At 45.6% G+C, this 26,062-nt stretch overlaps 1 protein-coding gene and 1 long non-coding RNA gene across 9 annotated transcripts in view; one reads left to right on the forward strand and one right to left on the reverse strand.

Annotated features, from left to right (window-relative positions):
* LOC309624952 overlaps window positions 1–4,478 on the reverse strand; it is a 29,180-nt gene extending 24,702 nt beyond the window's left edge. Inside the window, exons 1-2 of one of the 2 annotated variants that reach the window (XR_014242259.1) lie at window positions 4,391–4,478; window positions 2,247–2,378 (exon numbers count right to left, since the gene is read on the reverse strand). This is a non-coding gene — a long non-coding RNA (uncharacterized lncRNA). Of the gene's footprint in view, window positions 1–2,246; window positions 3,589–4,390 lie in introns of both variants that reach the window. The other variant, XR_014242260.1, reaches the window with a different exon arrangement.
* KCNK10 (potassium two pore domain channel subfamily K member 10) overlaps window positions 3,497–26,062 on the forward strand; it is a 159,272-nt gene continuing 136,706 nt past the window's right edge. For 5 of the 7 annotated variants that reach the window (XR_014242230.1, XM_082383721.1, XM_082383723.1 and 2 more), the window contains exon 1: window positions 6,554–7,157. Coding sequence is in view for 6 of the 7 variants with exons in the window: in XM_082383721.1 (XP_082239847.1) it covers window positions 7,106–7,157 (52 nt within the window). In the remaining variant the exon portion in view is untranslated. Of the gene's footprint in view, window positions 3,573–6,189; window positions 6,264–6,553; window positions 7,158–26,062 lie in introns of those variants that run through there. The other 2 variants (XM_082383719.1, XM_082383720.1) reach the window with 2 other exon arrangements.

Consider the following 26,062-nt stretch of genomic DNA (forward strand, 5'->3'; position numbering starts at 1 on the left):
TGATGATAAGAGTACCCATCTTCTAGGATTGTTATGGGAAATAAATGGGGTGATCTTAAAAAGTGCTTGCTATGGGCCTGGCATATAGTAAGAAGAACCTTATGGAGCCAGTAATCATAACAATGATCCCTTATATCTGTGAATCCCTGCACATTTTACAAAGCACTTTCACATTTATTATCCCCTTAAGTGACCTTGTAGGTGGAACTAGCCAGATACTTAGTGTCCCATTTTATAGATGAAGAAACTGAATGAAACTTGGCACAATTCACTTGCTTAGTTGTACTTCCTACTGAAGAGGATTGGTGTCAGTTGGCCAAATACTTTGTACTCATTACTTATGCCTATTTTATAGCTGGAGAAACTCAGGAAGGCTAAGAGAGATTTTGATTTTCTTTTCTGACACTTGTAGTGAAAAAGATGCTTTTAAGAAAAGTATGAGTTGGCCAAAGGCTTGAATGTCTTGGTAAAGGGGTGAAAAAAATTACTTGACATGAAGAAGAGGCTGTTGCACAATTTAATCTCTAATGGTTAAAAGTTATTACAAGGGTCTTGCTGCTCTTCATCCTCACTTAAGTATTGAAAAACTTAAGGAAGGAAGAGATTTAGATTGGAAGTAAGAAAAGATTTGACTTCACCAAAGTTTCTTAAATTTGGGGGAAACCTATCAATACAGAATTTGGAATCTCTTTCACTAGCTGTATGTAGAAATCTTGGATGGTCATATAAATTGGAATCCTATTCAGAGGCGGAAAGGTGAACTAGGAAGTATCTTGAAATGACCTCTTCCAAATCTGGTTCTATGATTCAGCAAACATTCAGATGACTTAGTGGTAGGAGAGGAAAGTTCTAACACTACATTTGTTCCAATCATTTTCAACCAAACAAATACTTGCTTCAAAAGCAGAAAAAATGAAATGAATATATTTCAAACATTCCCACTGGACCCTGAGACTATGTCCCATTCTCTACTGAGCAAAACTTTTCCCGTGAGTCAGACTATCCCAAGCCTTTCATTGGCTGGTTGGGAGAAGCGTCTGTCAATATTTGGAGACAGTAGATCCTTCTAAAGGATTTTCACCTCTTTGCCAAGCTTAAAGGTTCTGGGAATAAGACTCGCCCATAAATAAACAGGTTATTTGAAAGCATGCATGCCTTCCACATGCCTTGAATTTTGATTCACATTAAAACCTTCCTAGAATGACATGAAAATTATTCATTATGGTGTGTAACCTTGCTGAGTTCTTGTTTTTGAATTCAGTAAAACACCATATGTGCCTGTCAACTTTGTGTGGATGTGTGAAAACACTCATTCATCCCTGAAACATGGACTACTGGGGGATGAGAAACAAATATAACTTCTTTGACTAAGGCTAGGGCTGAGTCTAGGGGGGAAACTTGAGTGAGCGGGGATATAGCTGCCTTCTATTCCATGGATATTGGCAGAGACACTGAATTCAACTAGAAGGTGTTGAGTTATTTTAGCGACCTGCTGTGGTCAGGAAATTGTTTGCTTTTCCCTTTGACTCAAGTTATCTTTAACTACATCATGACATTAAACATTACCAGAAAGCAAATGAATTTGGACTCTTAAAAAAAAAATCAATGTCATAAAAAAAAATGGATGGAGTTTTCTAGAATAAAATGCACTAAGTAGAAATAACATCCAAATGAAATCTTTGATTGGATTCCCATTGGACCCCAAGACTATGGTTTTTATCAGACAACTATAACTTTTATGCATGTTTGAAGGTTTTCAAAATAAAAATTTGAGGGGAAAACCAAAAAAAAGTCCAGCTTCATCTCTTTAAAGAAATTACCTGGGATTATGCTTTGGTGTTAATTCAGAGAGAGGGAATCACCTTAAAACTTGTTTCACAATAAGCAGGATTCTAGCTCTGCGCATTTTTAGTAAAATGTTTGGCACAATGCCTTATGGGAACTTAAATAATATTTTCTTAAAATTTAAGATAGTCCTGGGTATGTAATATACAGCATGGTGACTAGAGTTAATAATACCGTATTGTATATTTAAAAGTTGCTAAGAGAGATGATCTTAAAAATTCTCATCAGAAGAAAAAAATTTTGTAACTATGTGTGGTGATGCATGTTAACTAGACTTCTTGTGGTAATCTTTTCACAATACATACCAATCAATATAGAATCATTATGTTGTACACCTGACTAATATAATGTTATATATCAATTATATCTCAATAAAAAAATTTCAAAGTAGAGAAACTTACAAGGGAAGCAGAGGTAGTTCCTGGTTATGAAATGTGTTCATCAGCCTGGTGCTTTAATTACAACTTCTTTGGCGTTCATAGTATGTTGTCTTCATTAATCCCCAGTCGGAGGTTTGAGTCACATAAATAAATCTGCAGGATTTACCCATACAGAGTTTATTATTGAGCAGTATGATACATGACACCCCCTTGCCCTTTAGTTGCTGATGTGTCTCCAGCTTTTCCAAGGCAAAAGCAGAGCCTAAGATTAGAGCAACATATACTTAAGGGTGTGTTTTTGCAGATGCTGGTTGGGACATGAAGACAAATGTAGGAATGATTAAATGCTGAGAACAAAGTGGAAACTTCGCTGAGGAAAGAAAACATTTCTGGTAGGAGAAGTTTAACTTTAATGCATAATCCTGTCAGTTTTACCACCGACTGGGTCTACACAGGGTGTGTGTGTGCGGGAATATCTTCACGAAAATGACCTGGACATTTCTCTGCAGTTCTTTTGAGAAGAGGACTGACTTGCAGGTGTCTTGGGAATGAGAAAGATCATGCAAGATTGGGTTTTCATCTGGACCTCAAGGCGGAATGGTGAAACCAAAGGGAAACAATCCAAGGCAGATGAACGAATTCGAAGTAGATTCTAATCAGATCTGTCCTCCTCCCCCTTCTGTTTGCCGAACCAACACTAAGCAGGATTTCCCAAGCTGCTCCATCGCTCCCTGCGATTCGCTGTCCCGGACTCGCTCCGGCCTCACCCCGATCCCGCGTTCACCTCGCCTCTGGCAGAGCTGTTCTTTGCCAGTCATTCGGAGAGGCTGACTCCCCACGTGCCAGACAGCCTCTGCCCGCCCTCACACCCATCCCGGGCTGCGGCGTGGGGAGGGGGTAAAGGAGCCACCAACTCGCGGGAAACTTTCTCTCGCGGGAAATGACTGGGGTTTCCCGGCTTCCTCAGCCCTTCCACGCCGGGCCCCACGGCACTCAATAAAGTGGTGCCACAACTATTGCAGGTTCTGAGCTGCAGAGACCCGGGCGGCCTGCAGAAGCTCGTCCCCGGCAAGGAACGGCGCCCTTTACCACCGAATGAGCCCAGGACGCGGTGGCCGCCAGCCCGGGGCTGCTGGCGGGGCTCGGCGGGTGCGGGGAGACTTAGCGCCAGGATGCTTTGTTTTCCTACCGCAGGAGCCCGAGGCGGTCTCTTTCCACCAGACTTAACCCTCCCGCAGCAACAGCCATGAAAGTTGCGGAGGCACAGAAGGAGAGGGAACCGCTCCGCGCGGCATCTGTTTTGGATGTTTTTTCTCTACACAGACCACTTTTTTCCTCGTTCTTGGGGTAAGTGTAATCAAGTCTGTAATAACCAAGAGGTAGAACTGAAGGCGATGGAAGGGAATTGCGGAGCACAAACGGTTAATGTGCTAAGATGTTTTTCTTGGGAGGGGGCTCCCCTCCCTGCCCCCTCCCTTTCCGAACCTCCTCCCCCGAGTCACCCTCCCTTTCCCCCATCCTCCGCCCCACGTCCATTCCAAATACGTAATTTAGGAGTTGGGCTTGATTTCAGGCACGTTAGGGGAGGGAGTGCTGGGATTAGCTAATTAATTAATTTTGGTAGATTTTTTTCCCCCCACAAACTCGTTTTTGTCCACATTCTGAGAAGGGAGAAAAACTGGAGGTGAGGGAAGCCCCAGAGGTTGGGGACGGGAAAGGGGGGAGTGATTTAGCAGAGAGATGATCCTAAGAGCCGATGACTAGTGCAAGTCATCAGGAACTCCAGACCCCTGATTCTGCTCCAAATCGCCTGCCTCCCCAAGTAATCATCTTGCTGATGCTTTTCTGGGCAAGGTTCTCCAGGGGCCAAATAACTTCTGACAAAAACCTGCAAACTGTCTTGCACACATGGGATGCTCAATAAATGTTTCTTGATTGGCTGAATGATGTACCCTAAGCTGCATTTCGTGCCATGGGAATTTGCCTTGGACAGTGAACTAATTCTCTGATGTAGACCCCAGGGCACTAAGTTAGTCCAATTCATTTTGCAAAGGAGGCGGATCTGGAGTATTAGAAAATATTGTACTCAGATCTTCATTACCCAAAAGTACCCATGTGACAGCTTCAAGGTCAGATTCATGGGTCCAGGGACCAGATGAGCTCACCTGGGTTTGAATCTCTGTGCTGTGACCTTGGGCGTGTTCCTTTACCTCTGTGAGCCTTGCTCTTCTCATCTGCAAAATGAGGCCAGTTGGAGCTTCCTCTCTGCCATATAAGGAAGATGAATGGAGAGAAGCATGAGAAGGTGAAAGGGCAGTTGATAGATGTCAGTCTTGCCTCCCCATCCTCAGAGGATTCAGGAGAGAGGGTATCCTTCTCTGTGGAGACCTCTCTCTGACTCTGATGCAGGTAATAACATTGCATTGCAGTGACTGGGCTGGCACCTTTCTGCCTGTGAGCAGTGGAGGCGGAGTGAAGCTCTGAAGGCTTCCGTAGGAGCTTGGAAGCAGCTTCCTTTGGGTTTTGGAGTAGAATTTACATATATACTGGTGTCTCTGGGGGCATGGCTGGAGAAGCGGTCATTCTTTGTTTTATTTCCAAGTCTCATCCATCCTCTCAGCCTTCTAGTAGAGAGAAGCAAAGTGTGGAAACAGAGTTCCAGAGAAGGTAGCTCTGAAGCACCTAGGAAACCTGCACCTGCCTAAAGGTTTGAGTCAGAATAGTGCCATCAGATTAGTACCAGTTTTGCCTGACGGGATTTGCAGAGAACTCCCCAGCAGCCTGTAGGGTCAGTTACAAAGCACTTACCAACCCTTCTCACAGATGACAGTGGACCTCAGTGGATCTTGCCGTGTAACTCTGAAGCCTGGATGTGACAGTGGGAGATGGATGATGAGAAAGATGCTGCTGACACAGGGCTCCCCCGAAGCCTCAAGGTGCCCTAGAGTGGCATGCATTCTGAGAGAAAATGCTCGTGTAGGCAGTTAGGGCCATAGAAGGCAGGCTTGGGAATAGGCTGAACAGTCACTTTCCCTTTCTTAAGTAAAGGCAACGATGATCTAACCCGACCTCCTGGCACTAGACAGTAAGCCCTATGAAGGCAAGGCCCATGTCAGTCTTGCTCTGCCATATCGCCAGCACCTAGCGCAGTGATGGCACATAGAAGGGGTTCAAGATACATGTAAAATGGGCAGTGACTGGACGGTGACTTAAACTACTTCCGGTCCAACACTGCTTCATGCAGTTCATGCGTTCATTTAGCAGGCATTTGTTGAGCATCTACTCTGTGCAAGTCTCTGTCGTTAGGTATCCGAAGTAAGTTGTAAACATTATTTTTATTGGTACTTCGAGTAGCCCATTCAAGAGCATCTCACCACCACCAGGTTCTTCTGGACACTGAGGTCCCACCGCAAGCCCCTGTGCGGCTTCAGGAGCGGGCAGTGTGAGTGGGGGAAGGGGGAATGCGCCAGGTTTAGCTTCTTTCCGGGAACATGTCTGGGGTTCCTTTGCACCTGCCCCTGCCGGGCCCTCGGGCTCCCGGGGCCGCCAAGTCTTGGCAACTCCGCTGTCCTCAGGGGTGGCGGCGCCTCTCTCCAGCCCCCCTCCCCGGCCTCCGAGCAGAGGCCCCAGCCGGGCTGCAGGTGGTTGGGGAAGGGACCGGGCTGCGCCTGGGGAGCGAGCTTCCCGGGGCGGGGAGAGCGCGGCCGACGCGGAGCGGTCCCAGAACAAAAGGCTCATGGCTGGCACCGGCCTCCTCGGAGCGCGCTGGGGACGTGGGTTCGGGTGCTGGCGGGAGGGCCAGGCGCGGGAGGGGACTGGAGTGAAAACATGAAGTGAGAAAAGCAGATGGGGGTGCGCCCAGGGTGGAAGCGGTGACAGGAGGTCTCCCTCGAGGCAGAGGTCTGCGGAGGGACCGCCGCGGCCCTTCCTCCGCCTCCTGCAGCGCCTTCCAAGCAGCCAAGCGTGTCTCCGGCTGCAACTCCACGGAGCGCGCCGCGGCCGCCTCCAAGCCCGCCCGCCCGCCGGCGGGTCTAGCCAGTAAGTAGCGGCGCGCTGGCCGCCGGCTCCCAGCCCCACCGCGGCTTCCGGGCCGCCGCGCCCGCCGCCTCCCGCCACCTCCAGCGGACGCGCCGGCAAGTCCACGGCCGGCCGCTGTCCCAGCCCGGGCGCTGATGGCCGAGTGCGCCTCCCCGGCTGGGCCCCTCCACCCGCTGCGCGCCCTCCAGCGTGGCGCGGCTTTTGAGGCGCGCCGCGGGGAGGGTAGTCTTCGCCGCGCGCTCCCCGGGCGCCGCGCCACCCCTACGTCCAATGGCTTTCGCTGGGTGGGGAGTTGGGGGCGTCGCTCGGGGGCGAGTAGCCGCGGCCGGGGTGGGGCTTGTGCGCTCTGCGCGGCCGAGCGAGGCTGACGTGCCCGCCCGAGCGCGCGCCCGGGCGAGTGTGTGCGAGTGTGTGTGTGCGGGAGTGTGTGAGCACACGCCTTCAGGGGCTGGAGTGACACTGCAGTGGGCTTCTCCCTCGCGCCGGCCCTCCGGCTGCTCTGCCCCCAACCTGCCGGCACAGCACTTGCGAAGCAGCTTGGCTCTTTCATCTTCCCGAGCCTCCCTCTCCATCCACCCCTCGCCGGTCTTACTTTCCCTTTTACCCGAGGGACTGCTGCCGGCCACCCCTCACCCGGTGCAAACACCCAAGCAGTCTCCAGTTCTCTCCTAAGCCAAACCTTTTCCACTTGTCTTTCTCTGGGGTTCCTCCACGACCCAGTCCAAGGCTCCCCCATCCTTGGAAATTGTTTTGTTGGACTGCTGTACCGAGGCGTATAAAGCTTGAGGACTTTATTATTATTTTGATCCTTTTCATTTCCTCCCCTTCTGGGCAACGGAGCAATGAAATTTCCAATCGAGACTCCAAGAAAACAGGTGAACTGGGATCCTAAAGGTTGGTATTTCCTACTTTTGACCGCCCTGGCCCTGCCTCTGTCTCCGGCGTGTGCGCGCTTCCTTGACTGGAAGCACTCTTGCTCCTGGCAGCCTGTGTCCTGAGGCTGGAAAATTCGCCTGGGAACTGCAGCGCGGGTGGGAGGAGGGCGGAGGCAGCGTGGGTGCCAAACCCAGATAGTGCCTGTCATTATCACATAATCAGTGTCCCTCCTGGATTGTTTTAAAATCTGTTTAAAGATACACCAAGCTGGGTGTTTGGCTTGAAATCGCACCAAGTGTCGGTATTTCCTTCTGACTTTGTGGGTGTGTATGTGTGTGTGTGTGTCCTTTGTTTCTAGTAATCTTTGTCTCTGGCAGATGGGTGGGGTGCCTCCCCCTGGACCTGGAGCTGCACCGCCTGGCCGGGTGTCCTCAGCGGGAAAGGTTTCCTGGCAGCAAGTGGGGCTCGGAGCCGCAGCAACAGCCCCTGGAGGTGGCCCTTCTCTAGGGCATGCGGAATAATGAAGCCCACGGGGCCTTCCAAATCTTCGCTCAATCTTATTACCAAACCACGTAGCTAGGTTGGCTCAGATGGGAGTAGAAGGGGGAGGGGGGAGTGGTTTTCGAAAAGGGTGGGGCAGGTGAGGGCTCGGGGAGGGGAGCACGCCCGAGTAGTAGTGTCATTTACAAGCTTTTACGAATGTTGGACAGTGGTCCCTGGGCTCAAAAGGGAGTGATTTAGACAGATTTGTGTGTGCCTAGGGTCATCCAGGGTGTCTGTAATTAGCATACAGATGTTAAGGCTTCTCGTGAGTGATCACTATGGGAGCAGAACAAGTTGAAACCTCGTGTCCAGTTTTGACAAGAATGCTCTTGCTTTTGTCATGCTTTTGACAAGCATTTCTCTTAGCTCATCTGAAGGCTGAGTTGGGCGAGGCAACGCCGCTGTGCGAATTGGGGTTGAAATTTGTTTATTTGATGTGTATGTATCTGTGTGTGTGTTTAGTGTTTTTTTTATGAGTGCATTTCTTCTCTTCTCCAGACTGGAAGAGAGGAAACCCAGTCATTGTTGAATAAGTGTCTTAGGAATTGACTGGGTACTGAAGACAGAGTGAAGAGACATTGCCTATTCTAACACCAGTGCTGTTAATACAACCAGTGCTGTTAAATACAACCCAGACCTTTTATTTTGTCTCTAGATCTCTGGAAATATGGAAGTGTGCCTGTTTTTTGTCTGTTTGTTTTCTTTTTTGGGGTGGGGGAGGAATCCTTGCAAAACATATTTATTGACTATCTACTACAAACCAAATGCTGTCCCAGGCACAGGAAACACAGTCAGAATACTACAGACAAAAGCTCTGCCTTCTTGGAGTTTATAGTGAGGGAGACAGACCTAAATCAATCATGGCACAGAAGTGCATAATTACAAGTTTATACATGTTCCATGAAGAAGAGCATCAAGGTTTTAAGAAAGCATCAGATGGAAGAGACTGACAAGAACCAGAGGAGGCGGATAGTCAGGGAAGATAGTCAGATATTTGTACTGAGACCTGGAGGATATGTAGGGATTAATTGGCTAACGAAGACGGGAACTTGCAGAAGAAGGAACAGCAAGTGCAAAGGCCCTGAGGCAGAGGGAGCATGTATATTTGACGACCTGAAAGGAAGTTTCCATGGCTGGAGCAGAGAGCAAGAGAGCATGTGTTTTGAGGTGCGGCTGGTGAATCCATAGGGTCTCATAAATCCATAAATCCAAAAATCCATAAATCTCAGTTCAAAGCCTCGTGTTGTTGCAGGTAGGGGGGAATTGTGGATTGGGAGGTTGGAGTGTTTCAAGCTGAGGAGCGACATGATCTGAACTAAGTTTTAAAACAAGTGCTATGTGGCTCTTGTGGATGTGAGGGACCAGATACGATAGTAGTGTGGACCATGGTGGTGGCTGTGGAGATGGAGAAATGGATGGAGTAGGGAGCGAGGGAGGGTACAAAATACAGGCTTTGTGTGAATAAAGTGTGGAGGTGGAGTAGTTGGAATGATTGGGAAGGCAGCCAGGGCAGGAGTAGTCTTGAGGGAAAACTCAGGAGTTCAGCCCAGGACCTGTTGAGTGGGAGACGTCTCAGAGTCATCCAAGAGATGGGTCAAGTGGGCTGTTGTCTAAAATATCAGATCAGTTATTTTCAAGGAGCTCTGATAGGGAGGGCTGTGGGGCTGATTTTGTGAAGCTTGCCTTGGCTTTTAAAATACATTTCTATATAATCATTCTATCTATTTATGTCACGGTGATAAACACAGATGAATCCCACAGTTTACAGCCTAAAACAGTGAAGAAGCATGCAAGTGGTGTCTATAGTCACAACTAATGATGCTAAAAATGAAAAGACCCTGATAAAAGTCACAGCATTCAGCGAGCAATCATTGCGTGCCAGGTGTTTGATGTACGTAATTTCATACAGTTATTCTCACAATACTTATCTGATGGCACAGTGTTATTGTCCCCGTTTGACCCTTGATTGCCGTCAGGACACCACTGAGCTGCCTTTTTAGTAGTGTGCTCTGACTTGAGGCACAATTGTTCCTGGAGGTGTGGGTGACAGTAGTCTTTCCTAGCCAGGGGGTGGAGGCAGGAAGAGAGGGGGGAATGAGGGTACCATATCTCACACCAGCATAGAACTAGGTGCACATATATTAATGAATTAATTAAATTATTTATTAAATTATTTATTATTAATTATTATTTAACCAGAAGATTAATTTAATGTTCTTTATTTAATCATAGACAGAAGAGATGATCCTAATTTTAGAGGTGAGGGAATTGAGGAACAGAGAGGTTGAGTAACTTATCCGAGGCCACACAGCTAGTGGGTGGTGGGGTCAGACTAAAATATGGGCCCTTAAACACTCTTCCCATCTGTTCCTTATGTTATTGCACCTCTGGTTCCTGCCTGGTGAGGTTCCCAGAGCTCAGGGACTGGAGAAGCTTCTTTCAAGGAGGAAGAGCATAAGAGAGAGGAGGAGGAGGAGGAGGGGGAAGAGGAAGAGAAGGGTGAAGCAGTGAATCAGTCTTTCTCACTCATTCCTTTCTCCATTAACCCGTCTAACCAAATATTATCTCTGCATCTACCTCTGGGGGTCGGGCAGTCACTGGCTACTGGACAGACATTGGGTCTGTTCTTTGAAAGTTTGGGTTTACATAGACCAAATGTGTTTAGCAAGGGAAAGATGAAGGAGAACCTAACATTATAATAGAAAAGAGGAGGGACAGTTCCTTAGAATTCGGGAATGAACAGACTTGCACCTTCAGGTGGCTGTGCTCACTGATTTTGGAAGGAAGTTGTAATTATGATGTTTTGCTTACAGCCCTATTACCTGACAATTTAATAGCACAAAATGAAGGTGGTTTGAGAACAGAGTGGTTTTGATTGCACTTGGGTGAATTAAACAAAGCACTGTTAAGAGGTTTAGGTGCAAAAATAAGACCTAAGTGTAAAATGATTATTCTCTGGTGAGCTATGGCCTTCCTCCATATTTGTAAAGCTAAGCCTTTAGCACACAGTGACTGTTTGTGGAGGACCTACACAAAAGTGGGTTGGCACTAAGTATTGGCTTTCATAGCAGAATTTATATGCATTTTAAATCACTGGGATCACTTGTTGATGATCTTCTGCTGAAAATTGGGATTGGCTATCTGCTTTGATATATGTTAAAAGCTTTTAAAAACCAGTAAGATCAGCAAACAATATCCCTACAGCTTGAGGCAATCAGATCATTATAGTGTAAAAAACTCAGTTTTGGGGCAAAAGAATTAGTTTCTAAAACAAGCTGTAGCAGTAATTAGCTGTGTGACTCTGGGCTGCTCACTTAGCCTCTCTGGGCTTAACCTTCCTCCCATGTGCAAGGAGGCCATTGACATGGCCTCTTTGATCCTATCTCTTCAACATCCCCCTTGAGCTGACCTCTGGACCATTTGGCTTCCTTTTGTTCCTCAAATAGATCAGACGTGTTCCTGTCTCAGGGCCTTTGCACTTGCACTTTCCATTGCTTATAAATGTATGTTAGCGTGGCTGGCTCTTTTCCATCCTTTAAATCTCAGTTCAAATATCACCTTGTTAACAAGGGCTTCCCTGTCCCATCTGAAGGCCTCGCCTCTCGTTCCCCAGCCCTATAGCTTTCTCTTACGTCTCCTGTTCAGTTGTCTTCTTGGTACTTGTCATGATCTGAAACCATCTTACTTGCTCATGTGTCACCTTTGATGCCAGCCTCCCTTGCTAGCGCATGAGTCCAACAAGCAGGAATGTTCCCTGTCCTGTTCACTGTCTTAATCCCAGGCCCTGGCAAGTGCCTGGCACATAGTGGATGCTCAATAACCTTTTGCTGAATGTATGTAGGATGGATCAGAGAGGATCTCTAAGGCTTCGAGCATGGTGGAAATTCCAGCACTCTTCTAAGCTACAAATGGCAAAGGACAAATAATAATAGGATAATAATATCCCTAATTAATGGGGTATTGGAAAGGACACTGATATTCCCACTTCCTTGCAAGCTCCCAGCTCTCCAGAGCCTCCAGCAGACTGTTTTCCTTCTGTTTGCCTTCTCACCAGGAGTGGAGGTGAGGTGGGGGCAGGTGGGTGGGCAGATGTAGCCTGACAAAGATACGGTTGGTGTCCAGTTAATAATTTGGTGCATGTTGGTCACTGGTGTGCAGCTTATTTTAGGTAGTTAAATCCACTTAAGAAAGAAGCAAAGCCTTAGATCTGGAGCTGGATTTTTTTTTTAAAGCTGCATTTTTAGTGCATAGTTTAGTGCAAAATTCCAGAGAGGCCTGTATCTTATGTGTGTATCACCTTTCAGTTTATAGAACGCTTTTTACAAATTATCTCATTTGTTCTAGTTTTGTCAGTATTGGAGTCTTAGATTTACTGATGGGAATAGAACAAGTAAATGATTTATTTGGGGGCCCAAGGCTGCCAACAGGCAGTGCTGGGGCCAACCCAGGCCTTCTGATGCTTACGTCCAGGGAAATTTCCCTCAAGCTTTCCTCCCTCCCAGGATTTTTGTCCGTTCCACACTCTCCCATTCTTTCCTATCCAAAAGTGTATTCAGAGATTTCTCTGAGAGATTTAGAGGAAGAAGGCTTTGGGTTGATCAGTGAGCCCTTAGCTGATGGTGGTTTTCTTCAGGTTGTACTTGCACTGGCCAGCACTTTATCCCATGAGTTCATTGAAGACCCTTGGATCCCGCTTCTGCTTTCTTGGTTAAAAAGAGATTTTGCTCTCTTGTGAATATGATTCATGCTCAACCTGTAAGATCAGTTGAGTGCTATCTTTGTTAATGTGTTTCCAAACACAATTTGTATAGCTTAGATTTTCTGGAAAGAAAGTAATCTTTTGATTTAATATCCAACTTTCAGGAGATCAGCTTTCCAAATGGGATTAATAATGTGCCAAAATCACCACAATTATCCTAGAAAGTAAAGAGGAAAGATGTTCCGAAGACTGTCTGGGCCAAGATTTGGCTCAGGTTCTTTTTCAGCAGTGTCCAAGGGAGTTTCATCATCCTTTTGCCAATCCCAGTGATCACTGGGTGGAATTAAAACTGGGTCGGTCGACTTTGCTATTCCACCCCGTTTCTGAAACATCTGTACTTTGGCTCTCTGTGAGTCTGCCCAGGCTGTCATAACAAAATATCACAGACGGAGTGGCTGAAACAAGAGAAATTTATTTTCGCACAGTTTTGAAGACTGGAAGTCCAAGACCATGGTATTAGCAAGGTTGGTGTCTGGTGAGAGCTCTCTTCTTGGGCTGCAAATGGCCACCTTCTTGCCTCACATGATGGAGAGAGTGTACTCTGATGTTTCTTCCTCTTCTTAAAGGGCACCAGCCCTATTGAATGGGAACCCCACCATTATGACCTCATTTAATGTTAATTACCTCCTAAAGGCCCTATCTCTACTTCATTTATGTTTGGGGTTTAGGTTTCAACATATGAATTTTTTTGGGTGGGTGTGTGGGACATAATTCAGTCCATAGAAGGCTCTATATGAGCATCATCTTAAATCAGATGCATTAAAAAAACACAATCCACATCTTGCCCCAAATTGGGACATTTCACCACAACTGAGATATGGTGTTTAATGTAGGCACAGTGCTAGGGGCCCACCATTGGTAAGAAAAAGTAAAATGTACCTTTTTTGAGGTAGTGGATTCATTTTACTTTTAGTCCGTGGGGAATTAGAGAGTTTAGTGAAGAAATAGAAGGAAGCCATTTTACTGGAAGCCAATTAGGAAGTTTCAGTTTGCAACGTGGCACCAGCACCATGTTGGTTACACCCACCTGGCAGGTTTCTCACAGAAGTCAAAGGGCTTTTGACCACTTTTGGGCTCTGGTCCTAATGGTCCTCTCAGCAGAGACTTTACTGTATCAGGCTCATTAATTACTGTTATCCAGAGTAATGAGAGAAAATGGAGAAACAAAAACCTCATATTTACTTCCTAGAACATTGATTTGTGGTTTGCAGACACAGTGTGAGATGTTTTTTCTCCCTTGTAAGTGTCTGCGACTGAGTACTATGAATTGAAAATGAAAGCTGGCATTCTCATCTTCCTTGTAGGGTTGGACTGGGGGTTGAAGGCCAGAACCATTGGCATGGGAGGGGGTGGTCACAGGGGAGCTGTATTCTCTTTTTCCTCTATTCCCAGAGCCAGGGAGGCAGATAGGGGTGGGCGGAAGAGGTTGTGTGGAGGGGTAGGTAGCAGGATTTCAGGGGATTCCAGTTTCTGTACTACCAATAACTTTACTTTCTTTTTCCCTAAAGGGAACTTTGAAGCAAAGCGGAACGGTGGCAAAGTATAGGATTTGTAGAGTCAAGCCCTGCCATACATAAATCATGGGATCACAGGGAACTCCCTTATTCCTCCCTCCCTTCTGTTTTTCCTTCCTTCCTTTATTCTCCCCCTTCCACCCTCCCTCCGCCCCCGATTTCTACAGAGTTCTAATTTCAAATGCTATCTCTTATGCAAAGGATTCTAATTTTTTTCATTCAACTACCCAATGTAGGGGCAAAGGTAGTGTTTACAGTTTAAAAAGAGATACTTGAAGAGTCAGTGCAGATTTGCTCAAGAGATAGAGAGTCTGAAAGTCATGGTGACCTTTGCAGAATGGGCTAAAATGCTGGTATTTGTAATTCTGACATACAAACTAGCAACAATTTTACTACCAAGAAATGAGTTTCTAATGTGTAAACAGCCCTGTGGGTCCCCCAAATAACACATTAAATATTTTAGGATAAAGATAAATAGTGTAACTTACCAAATTTAATGTGATATGAGCCTGACAGGTTAAATAGAGACGCTCAGTATCCTGTGATACTGGGCAATTGAACATTCAGTCCACCAGTTGAGAATATTGCTTTAGGCCAAAGGCATTCATTTCTCATGGTGGAATTTGAGGCTATATGGGAAGCAGTTTAGTAGAGTGGGTTCAGCATATACCTCCTTAAAAATAACTTGACAGGCATAAATGCATGTTATATTCATTGAACCTAGCCTCTGGGCTAGATGCCGCGCTCTGTACATTATAGGAGCTTAGGGTGGGAGGATCTAGGTGCTAGTTCCAGCTCCTCCATTCTTATGGAAAAGGAGAGAGTTGGGACATTGCTTGATAAGGCCCCTTCATGCCGTGATAGTCTTAGATCGCCTGGGTCCCAATTTGAGCTCCATCACTGATTAGTGGCTGATTTGGGCAAGCTGCTTCATTTCTCTGTGACTTGGTCTCCTCATCTGTAAGGTGGAGATGATGACAGCCTGTACTTCCTTGATTTGTTATGTAGATTAAATGAAGTGATATATACAAAGCTCTCAAAAGAGTGCTAGATTGTCATAAGAGCCCCCTGAGTGGTACCTGCATTATGTTATTATCACGGTTGAAGGAGCCCCTGTTCTGTAGAAGTCAGGGAAGGCTCTAGCTCCCAAATGCTTCAGAAGCACCTGGTTCACTCTCCAGATCATTTGGGAGGGTGGCCTATTCCACAGAGCACCCCCCTTCCTGGCACTCTTTTAGACTCCCCATATTCTTATTCCAGGTTTAAAAAACCTAAACTGTTCTAGTCAAACCAGGGAAAAGAACAGAGAAAAAACATGGTTTAGAATCATAATAATCAAACTGAGTTACTGTTCTACCAATTTTATCAGCTGTGTGAAACTGGGCAAGTCACTTAAGCTTTTGGAGCCTTAGTTTTCTCCTGGGTAAAATAAAGAGCACAGTAACACCTGCTTCACATTTGCTGAGACGATCAAATGAGAGAATAAATGTGAACAAGCTTTATAAACTGTTAAGTTCTCGACCAACATTTCCCAAGGTGTGTTCCGTGAGATACAAACTAGTCTTACCAGATGCTGTGTGAAAGAAAATGTTTTCAGGGCCATGTCAGATTGCAGAATGATGCATGCTCATTCCCTCCTGGAGAGCTGATATTGCTGTGTAACAAATGACCCCAACATTTAGTGGCTTAAACCAATGATCAGTGTTGATTATCTCACAGTTTCTGTGGATCAGGAAATCAGGAATGGCTTAGCTGTGTCATCTGGCTGGGAGTCACTCAGTGGTTATGGTCAGATGTTGGCTGGGGCTGCTGTCATCTGAGAGCTTAACTGGGGCTGGGGGATCTGCTTCTGAGATGGCTTTCTCATGTGACTTGCAAATTGCCGCTGGTTGTTGGGGAGAGACCTCATTTCCTGCCAATGTGAATCTCTCCACGGGCTGCTTGAGTGTCCTCACAACATGGCTGGCTTCTTCCAGAGTAAGCGCTTCAAGAGAGAACAAGGTGGAATTGAATGCCTTTTATAACCTAACCTCAGAAATCATACATTGTTACTACCACCACATGCTTTGTTTTTTCATCCAGTTTTACTGAGATATAATTGACATAAAACATTGTATTAGTTTTCAGTGTACAACATAATGATTTGATATCTTTATCTATTATGAAATGATTACCACAGTAAGTTTAGTCAACATCCATCACTTCACATAGTTACAATATTTTTATGATGAGAACTTTTAAGATCTACTCTTTTAGCAACTTTCAAATATATAATAGAGGATTGTTAACTATAGTCACCATGCTGTACATTACATCCCTGGGACTTATTTATCTTATAGCTGGAAGTTTGTATCTTTTGATCCCCTTCACTCATTTTGCCCACTCCCCACCCCTTGCCTTTGGTAACCACCAGTCTCTTCTCTATTTTTATGAGTTGGGTTATTTTAGATTCCATATATAAGTGAGATCACCCCGTATTTGTCTTTCTCTGTTTGACTTATTTCTCTTAGCATAATGTCCTCAAGGTCCATCTGTGTTGTCACAAATGGATTTGCTATCTCATTCTTTTCATTAGATGCGAGTCACTAAATTTAGTCCGCATTTGGGGAGGAGGGGTGATTAAGCTCACTTTGGAAGGAGGGAGTGTCAAACAGTTTGAGGAAATATTTAAAAATCACCGTAAGCATTTCCCCTTATTTCTTATTGAATACGTACTAAGTGCCAGGCCCTGTGCAAAGTGCTTTAGAGTCATAATCTCATGTAGTCCTCTTTATAGTCCAAAGAAACAGGTGAAATGATTATCCCTGCTTTCTGAATGATGAGGCTGAGGCCTGCAGAGCTTAAGCAACTTGCCCAAAGTTACCTCATAGCTCTATGACTTGATGCCAGGAGTGTGTTAACGCTGGAGCTCTCACCTGTACCTTCTACACCTCCCCTGAGAATCTCACCTGTACCTTCTACACCCCTGAGAATCTCACCTGTACCTTGCACACCCCCCCCTGAGAATCAATCCTGCAGTGCAGAGACCAGGCTGATTTTGTTTAACCCTGAATTTCCCACTTACCCACAGAACCATAAGTCACTGAATTCCATTTACCCCTCTTATCACCCACTGCTCCGAATGGTATTTTAGAAAGACAGCGAGTATGATGATGATTTATATAAAATATGAATATATGGTGTTATAGTAGATCACAATATACCAACCAGTCCAAGCAGATTTTTCAAATACAAAAAGCATCTATTCAGCCTCTTTTGGGTGGGCACCATTCTACATGTGAATCTGTAAAATATTCACCAAAAAATGAATGCATGATATACCCAATTTCTTTTCACTGTGATACCAGAGGTTAAGTGAGACAACTCAGGGACCCACTTCGTTTACAGATTGCCCTTCTTTGACAGCCCTCTTCCTTTACACGTTCAGGGACTGAAAACCCAACCTCCTTGGATAAAGCCAGAAGAACAGGACATCCCTCAGGCTGGGCAGTAGAAATGTCAGGGCATGGGCATCTGGTGTGTTTCTGCAGCAGACCTTATGTCTGTATGTGTGAGGGAGCACAATAAAATATTCACCAAAAAATGGCCACATGATATACCCAGTTTCTTTTCGCTGTGAAACCAGAATGTAGCCAAGACGGCAGGGATGGTGTGCCTGGGGTGATGGACCCAGCACACGGGGAGAAGCCACTCTCTGTTATATTTGGAGTAAACACACTTTTTTTTTTTTAACCACCTTGTTGCTTTTTCTGCACATTCTTGAAGAGAAAATGATTTCCAGGAAGCCGAATGCATTTGATGTCTTTGAGGTTCCCACGTTTCCAAACATTGCACGCCTGGGTTATTCCAGAGACGACTTTATAGTGTGAGGACAGTTCTGAAGCTTCTGTGTCCTGGGTGGAGGAGAGTGAACACAGTGTCTTTTGAGTGCCACCATGGGCTTTGTTGAATATGTTACTTCTCCCACAAAATGGCAAAGAGAGGCCCTAGGACAGGGCGAGGGTGGGTTGAATGAGGCTGCCTGAGAGCCCTGTCACATTCCAGAGCCAACTCTCATGGCGTCTGTAACCATAGCAACCACGGGCTGAAAAATTCTCAGGATGCAGATATGCCATTGTATCCACCTTCTGGTTCCCTAGCCTTCCCCTCTATTCCTTCATCCAGGAACTACCCCCACCCTCACCCCTGAACAGTGACTGACGTTCAGGGTGATTCTACACTGGTGATTTTAACTTCTGACTAATTCTTCATTTCCTGAGCTCCCATTTTCAATTCCTGGACCTACAGCTGATTCATTGTGACCCAGACTAAGCCACATGCACATCATTTCCTCAGCGTTTCCATTTTTATTATGAAAAATTAGGCATAGTTATGTAGTGAACGTACTCTAGATTTAACTGTAGTCATGCATAATGATGGTGGCTCATGACACTCATTGTTTCGAATAACACTCCTGCACTTACTGCATGGTTAGATCTTAGATTTTGGGGGATATGTTATAAAAGAACAGAGAAAGCCAGTGAGGCACAGTAAATAGACCACTGGTCTCTGGCCAGAAAACCTGGACTGTGGTCCTGGTTAGAGTGTGAGGTGTGTCCTGGTGGCATGAGGATGGGGAGGTGGGTGGCTGCCAGATTATGCAGAGGATAGTAGCTCATATGAAGGAGCTTTTTTTTTTTTTTTTCTGAGAATAATGGGAAGGTACTGAATAGTTTAAAGTAGGAGGGATGACACAGTCAGATTTGTATTTTTAAAGATTATTTAAACCACTTATAAATGATTATAATTTGTAATCGAATGATTGATTCAGCAAATGTTTATGGAACATACTTACCATGTGCCAGGCATGGTGCTGGCTGTGGGACTTACCTGGGGGATTCCTTGTCTTGTAGGAATCAAAGGAATTTTTGAGAAACATTTGGGGAGGAAAAGAAGCTTTCCTTGGCCTCTTTGGTTTATGACAACCAATTCTAAACTTCTGGTTGCAAATGGGAAGAGTATCTTTTTCTTTTTCTTTCTTTTTTTGCAGGGGGAGGTATATCTTAAAGCAATGGCTGCCGCATTTTCAATCTCTTTTAATTAATATAATCTTTTCCTTGGCTTTGTTACATGGCTTTTGATTCTGTGATAATTTCTATATTTGGAGTCAGTGAATCAATAAACCAAAAACTATGGGGCATTCAATATTTTGTACTTCAAACACCTTTCAGAAGCATTCAGCTATCAGTTTAGCATAATGGACCTAATTAAAATTGCCAGCATCTCCTCCATACCCGCTGTCACTTTGTTCCTGGAGTGTCGGGAGGCATTGTGGCATTGGGGTATTTCTCCTTTGACTATAATGGGACCCCCTGCTTGTCAAGTCCTTGTGGCCTCAGCTTGGAAGGCCTCCCCAAAGCCTGAATTAATGAGAAGCTATGAAGTGCTGGTCCCTTTCTCTGGCTGGGTGAGAACACAGCTTCTCTAGGAGCATGAATGCCTGCTTATTAGGCAATAATCTTCGTATTCAGACTCAGTTCTAAAGAGAAGTGGAGCCAACGGCACAGGGGGTGGGATTTGAGGAGCCCCTCTAAGTCCCTGTCTACAAGCTGACCCACAGCACTCCTTCCCGTGACCATCGGATTGCCTAAAACCTATCAGTTACTCTGTTCATTGGCAACCTTTCATTCATCCTTGGGGTTATTCCCTAAACATTTTGTGAGTCAGTGACAGCGGAAATGGGGCTAGACACAGGAAGATGAGAAAGATCTGAGGCTTTATACCCAGGAAAGTCACAGTCTAGCCACTGAGACAGGTGCAAGTCAACATGGATTAAAACATCATCTCCAGAACACATCTTTTTTTTTTTAAACTTTTTATTTTATGTTGGAGTATAGCCGATTAACAACATTGTGATAGTTTCAGGTGCACAGCAAAGTGACTCAGCCATACATGTACATGTAGCCATTTACCCCCAGACTCCCCAGAACACATCTTTTTAAAATGCAAATATATCTTCTCCAGATAATTTACAGACTCTCAATTACCCATTGGTACAGCCAAGTTAATCAAGTTTCTATGAGAGACGTGAGCTGAGAGGGAATGGAACACAGAACAAAACGTACTGATGGGTTGGCGTAAAGTGGGGAAGGGAAAAGTCAGGAGCGTTGAACACAGACTTTGGGAGGAGTCGTGTAGGGAGCAGACTGGACATGGATAGAATTGTGTGATGGGGGCAGGTGGGATGGAGGTGCCGCAGGTCCAAGCAGGGGACAGAATGTGCGGTGATGAGAGGGGAAGTCACTGAAGGCCAACCGTGACTGTGTAAAAGCCCAGTTCACATTAAACTCACTTCAGAAATCGGGAAGGACTTTTGAGACATCTAAACTCTCTGCGGCTTCTCAAAGGAAAACGCTGAAGTCTAGAGAAGTCAAGTGACTTGCCCAGACAGCGAAGAGGGAACAAAGCACGTGTTTGCATCCTTATCTAACCTCCATGAGCAATACTGCCTCTCACAGTAATGCCAACAGGGGAGGGGCCTTTGCCTCTCTTCTCCCTTTGGAAAGAAGAATTGATGAAGAGCTATGGCTCTCCTGATCCTGGAACATATTGGTTCTGAGATTCCAAACTAAATCTTCCGTAAGTCTATAACAAGTATGGACATGGGTGTATATTCAGCCTCTTGGAGAAGATGTTCATTCAGTTATTCAGTGAATATTTACCGAGTGCCTTCCTTGTGCCCGCCACTATTCCAGGCCTGGAGGTAAGAGATGAAAAACACAGAGTCCCTGCCCTCCTCAAACTTACCACCTGGCCAGTGCTCTCTGCCTTTCTTACAGACACTCAGATCGATTTCCTGCGCATTTCAGAAATCTCTCTTAGGCACACATTTGACAAATAAAGGGGCTTAAAAAATTTTATGATAAGGGTGAAAACGAGACCATTCTGATGTTACATTGCTTTTTGAAAAAAATGTCTAGTTTGTTAATTTTGTAGAGAATGAGTGTCGATCTTGCAGAAGGCAGCAACACTCTGTTAGAAAATGCAGTGATTTCAAAGAAGGCCTAGTTTATATTGAAATTTTATTAAGAACCTTTGTTAATTAGGACTCTGTGGCTTGTGTGTGTATCACTGGGACGGGAGGTTGAGTCTCCCTCATGATGATGACATGTAAATTAATCTCAGAGGAATTGCAAGAGGCTGAGACGTTCGGTAATTAAATACTCTCACTCTCTCTGGCAGATGGGAACTTTTTGCTACACATGATTTCCGAAGTATCTAAATTTACACGTCTTCTGAATAGGGGGAAATTGGGGCTCCAGTTGGTTTGTTATGAGTCTGGAAGTCTCTTTGCTACATCTGGGATGCTGGGGCAGACTGAGGCCAACAGAGTCAAGGGTGCCAGCCTGGGACAGGAGGCCTTAAGGAGGCGGCATCTGGTTGGACTGCCTGGGGTGTCCACTATAAATCCAGCGGGCTGTGGGAGCCTTACGTGGAGTTCCAGGCAGGGTTGGGGTGAAGCGGCGCCACCACTGCCAGGATTCTCAGCCGAGTGGCTGGGAGAGACCCGTAGGAGCCATCCTGCTGGCAGCTAACAGAGGTTTCTGCTCTATTTTAAACCAATTCTAGTGATCGAGAGAGCCCTGCCTGTGATGCCTGGTGACGGTAGTGATGGCCACGTGCTGCTGGAGGGGAGGGGTGTGTGATGAGAAAGTGTGCAAGAGCTCAGATGTGACCCCCAGCTCCGGCACTCCCACGCTGCTGGTCTTACCTCTGTCTGCCTGGTTTTCCACCGGAGAACCAGAAGTGATCACAGCACCCATCCCTTCGATGTTGTGAAACTTAAATGAGACAATGGGCACAAAGGACAGAGCGTAGTGCCAGGCACAAGGAGGCACCTGATAAGTGATGGTGATGATGTGACTGGTAGCACCCATTTACTGAAGGTCTGCATCAGGCGCAGTGCTCAGGGCATAACACACAAGACGTAACATTCTTCACAGCAACCTGAGTCACTTTGCTTGTTCTTCCAGTTAAAATCCTAATGTTCGGCCACGTGACCTAGATGCTCAGGTCTTCCAAAGAACCTGCACAGAGTGAGGGCTCCAGATCTGTTTTTTTTTTTTTAAAAAACAGCTTTATTCAGATATAATTTACGTAACATAAAAATTACCCATCTAAAACGTACAATTCAGTGGTTTTTACTCTATTCATGGAGTTGTGCAACCATTACCACTGTATGATGTTAGAAGATTTTCTAAATCACTCCAAAAAGAAACCTCATCCGCATTAGCTGTCAACCCCTAATTTCCCTCATTCTCTCCCAGTCCCAGGCAACCGCTAATCTCCTTTCTGTCTCCACGTATATGTCTGTCCTGGACATTTCATATGAATGGAATTGTATAACATGTGGCTTTTTGTGACTGGCTTCTTTCACTTAGTGTAATTTTCTCATTCATGTCGTAGCATCCGTATCTATTTTTGAATGAATGTCAGTCATCTGAGACGTAGTATTAGGTCCATTTTGAAGATGAAGAAACCAAAGTTGCTAATGGCCACCCAAGTTGAAAGAGCTTGAGCTGGGGTTTGCACCCAGGTCTGTGTTGGATCCAAGGCCATTCCCTTGTCATTCACTTTCTGGCCTCTGATTGGGCCTCTGCATCATGCTGTGTACCATCTCCAGCGAGAAGAGTGTGGATGCCCCAGGCCTGGCCCCTCCTCATTGCGGCGGTTGTGGGAGTCCCTCCTCCCAGGACCCTGATATTCTCCATCCACCTGATTGATGGAGAAGGATATGGTTTTGTGGCTGGATACCCACAGGGTGACTTCCAGGACTTGTGTTGGCCAGTCTAGCTCTTTTGTCCATTTTTCAAGGGTAATGACATGAACTGGAAAAGTTATAGACATGAAAATGAAGGGACAAATATATTTTCTGGATTCAAAGCCCAACAATCCAGTCACCTGATGTAATGGAGGAAATGTCATCTTTCTTGCCTTGTCTTTAGCAGTAGATTGTAATTAAACACTATGAAGTGTATGATAGCTCTCCTCTCCCGGCCCCAGCACTTTCCCTGAGACATGTGAGATGGAGTATACATTTCTCAGCTGCTGTGGCAGCATCGGGGTGGTGGGCATAGGTGTTTGTGGAAGGAAAAGGCCTACTACCAGCTGGCTCTTGGGTAGGGATATGTGTCTTTGTCGTATGTTCCATGGGGACCTACCTAGTCTCTGATGGTGAGACAGCACATCCTATGAAGTACTAGATTCCCATGTTTTCCCCAAACTGCTTCTGTATTATTGTTCTCTCATATCCTATTCTAGGGACAAAGGCTCCATTTGATAATTAAAAATGCAAGTGAGTTTTCCATCTTGCTTCTACCAAAGAAGAAGGAATGTAACCTTATGTATTACCTCTAGGTTTCTTTAGAAACACCATGAAACCTTATGTTGACTTAAAACTAGTGGCACTTGATCTTTGGATTAGCAAGTTGCTGAAAGTACGTTAAGGCCCCAGGACTTGGTTATGCGCTTGTTTGGTAGATTTCTCGTGGAAGTGGCCCCACTCCTGGTCTCAGTTCACGTGAGACGTTGAGCCTTGTGTGACGTGGCAGACGCGCCAGTGCCCATCCTTACCCCTTCAGTGCAAACTGGCTAACTTTGATGGCCAGTTCTTGCGTTTTTGGCCTTTTTCCTTAACTGAGCCTACTTTGCTGCTCCCATGGAAGGCAGAAAGTGCAGGGGAGTTAGAACGCCCCAAGAGCAGCCCTCAACCAATGACTGATGGGAGATGGTAGGTAAATACCCCATTCCCTCAGGCCTGGGTACGATAAATCAGGAATACATTCTGCAGTGGGAAAAATTCCATTCTTCCATAGTGACAGCTAGCTTGATGCTGCACTTTCTATTGGTTTTCTTGGCTGCCTTCTGACCCGTGTCTCTCTTTTCCATTTCCCTATTGGTGCTTTCTTCACCTCCCAAACAACTACTGTGCTCCAGTCCTTTATCTTAGGATCAGCTTCTGGGGGAACCCAAATTAAGACATATGGTAATGTTTTACTCTTCCCTTGCTTCTCTACCTCATTCCCCCGCCAGCTGGCTTTGAGTGAGAGGATAGGGTAAGGGCCCCAAGATGCTTCTCAGGCAGGTTAATGGCTCTCAGGGGATATTATCTATAGCTAATCAGCAGCTTTCTCTTTAACACAAATCCTGGTGCTGGTGAGTAATCCAAAAAGCATGAAAAGAGAGCTAAGGCTTGATGAGTCTCATCTCAGCCTCATCAAATCATTTTGTTTCCATAATTCCCTTTCTCAGGAGATGGCAAAATGAAATACAGTTGATTCTTGTTGTTTGCAGTAGTTACCTTCTATAAAGTCTCCGCGAGTACTGAATTAGTGAACACTGAACCATTGCTTCTAGGGCAAATCTAGAGTTAGGTTCCTGCAAGCCTCTGGTCACCACATTTCCATCAACTGATCTATACATAACCTTGTTTATGTGTGTTTCTGTTTAAAGATATCTTACTTAACATATATCGTTGACTCATTAACATTGAACTCTCGGCCAATGGCACTGTTACTCATGCCTGATGGGAGCTTACCTGACGCACATATTTTCTCCGTAAGGGCAATCCCAGCCTTGCACTATGCTTGAGTGCAATCTTAAGCAGTGAAATGACCAACAGAAAGCACAAAAATGTGAAAAACGTGGCACTAAATAGACCACAGAAAGGACACTTGCTTACAGTATGAGAACTGACACAAAGAAGGCAGAGCATTTCCTTGTTTGACCTCAGTTGGGAACGTGTGTGTTGCAAGACTCAGTTTTTTTGCTGCTCTGCACCTGTCCACGAATGACTGTGAAAATGCCATGAGTATTGATTTTGGGGTTATAAATAAATTTTAGCAAGTAGGAGAATTTGCATATGTGGAATCTGTCAACTTTCTTTTTCATCCCAGTGCATTAGGGCTCTACTTCAATTCAGTATATTTATTACACATGTGTGCCAGCCTCTGTGATAGATTCTGAGATGTGAAGAGATGCTCCCCGCCCTCCAGGAGTCTCCATCCTGCTGGCACAGGGGATTAAAACTACGACACAAGACAGGACACACACTCCAGAAGAGAGGCAAACAGTTTCATGGGAGTGTGAAGGGGGGCGGATTTGAGAGTACAAGTCAGGATGGACTTCACAGTAACGGGAGAGTCTTAGATAGGTCTGAAGAGACATTTCGCATTTTGAGCATTTCCTATGTCACTGAAGAAAAAGGAAGCAACTGGTCAGAAAACATCATTTCCCCCACGCCCTCCAAGTCTGCCAGACTCCCTGCATCTGTACCTGCCATCTTGCCTTTATCCCTCTATGCATGCAGTGTGTCTGCTGTCCAAGGCCAGCCTCTCCACTTGTGCCGGGGGCCCCCCACCTACGCTCTCTTGCTTCTCCGCTCTGCTCCTGAGCCACCCTCTCTCCCTCTCCACTGGAACATCCCCACTCACGGGGACACGTGCTTCAGTATCTCCCACCATCCCCTTGACCCCCCATCCCCTCCAGCCGCCACCTAATTCCTGTACACACTTCACAGCAAAATTGCTGGAGAGAGTCGTCTGGAGTCACGGTCTCCGCCCCCTCTTCTTTCTACCCATCACCACTTCACAGGGGCTGCTCTTACGGAGGTCACCAGTGGCTGCTGCATCCTCTTTCTGTTCTTTTATCTGAAGTGTCAGTGAGGATGCTTTCAGCTGAACATGGCAGAATGTCCCATTTAAAGAGGCTCAAACAATATGGACATTTACTGTTAAGAGAGTTATCATCTCACTGAACAAGGGGGCTCCCGGGCTGGCTCAGCTGCTCTATAATGCTACTAAGAACCCAGGTTTGTCCAGCTTCTTGCCCTGCCTCCCTTTATCACTGGGCAAAAGCTCCCTAATGGTGGTGAGAGGGCTGCGGACGCTCCAGCAGGCATTATGTTGTCTAAACACAGCATGGGAAGTGGAGTGGTCTTTTTCCTTATATTTCTCTTTTTATCATGGAGGATTTTTCCTCCTAGGAACTCCACAGCCTACTTCTCCTTACATCAACCCCTAAACCAATCACTGTCAAAGGGGAATGGTATTATCATTATTGGCTTGGAC

Source organism: Balaenoptera borealis, assembly GCF_965194805.1.
Source record: "Balaenoptera borealis genome assembly, chromosome: 3".
Taxonomy (NCBI): Eukaryota; Metazoa; Chordata; class Mammalia; order Artiodactyla; family Balaenopteridae; genus Balaenoptera; species Balaenoptera borealis.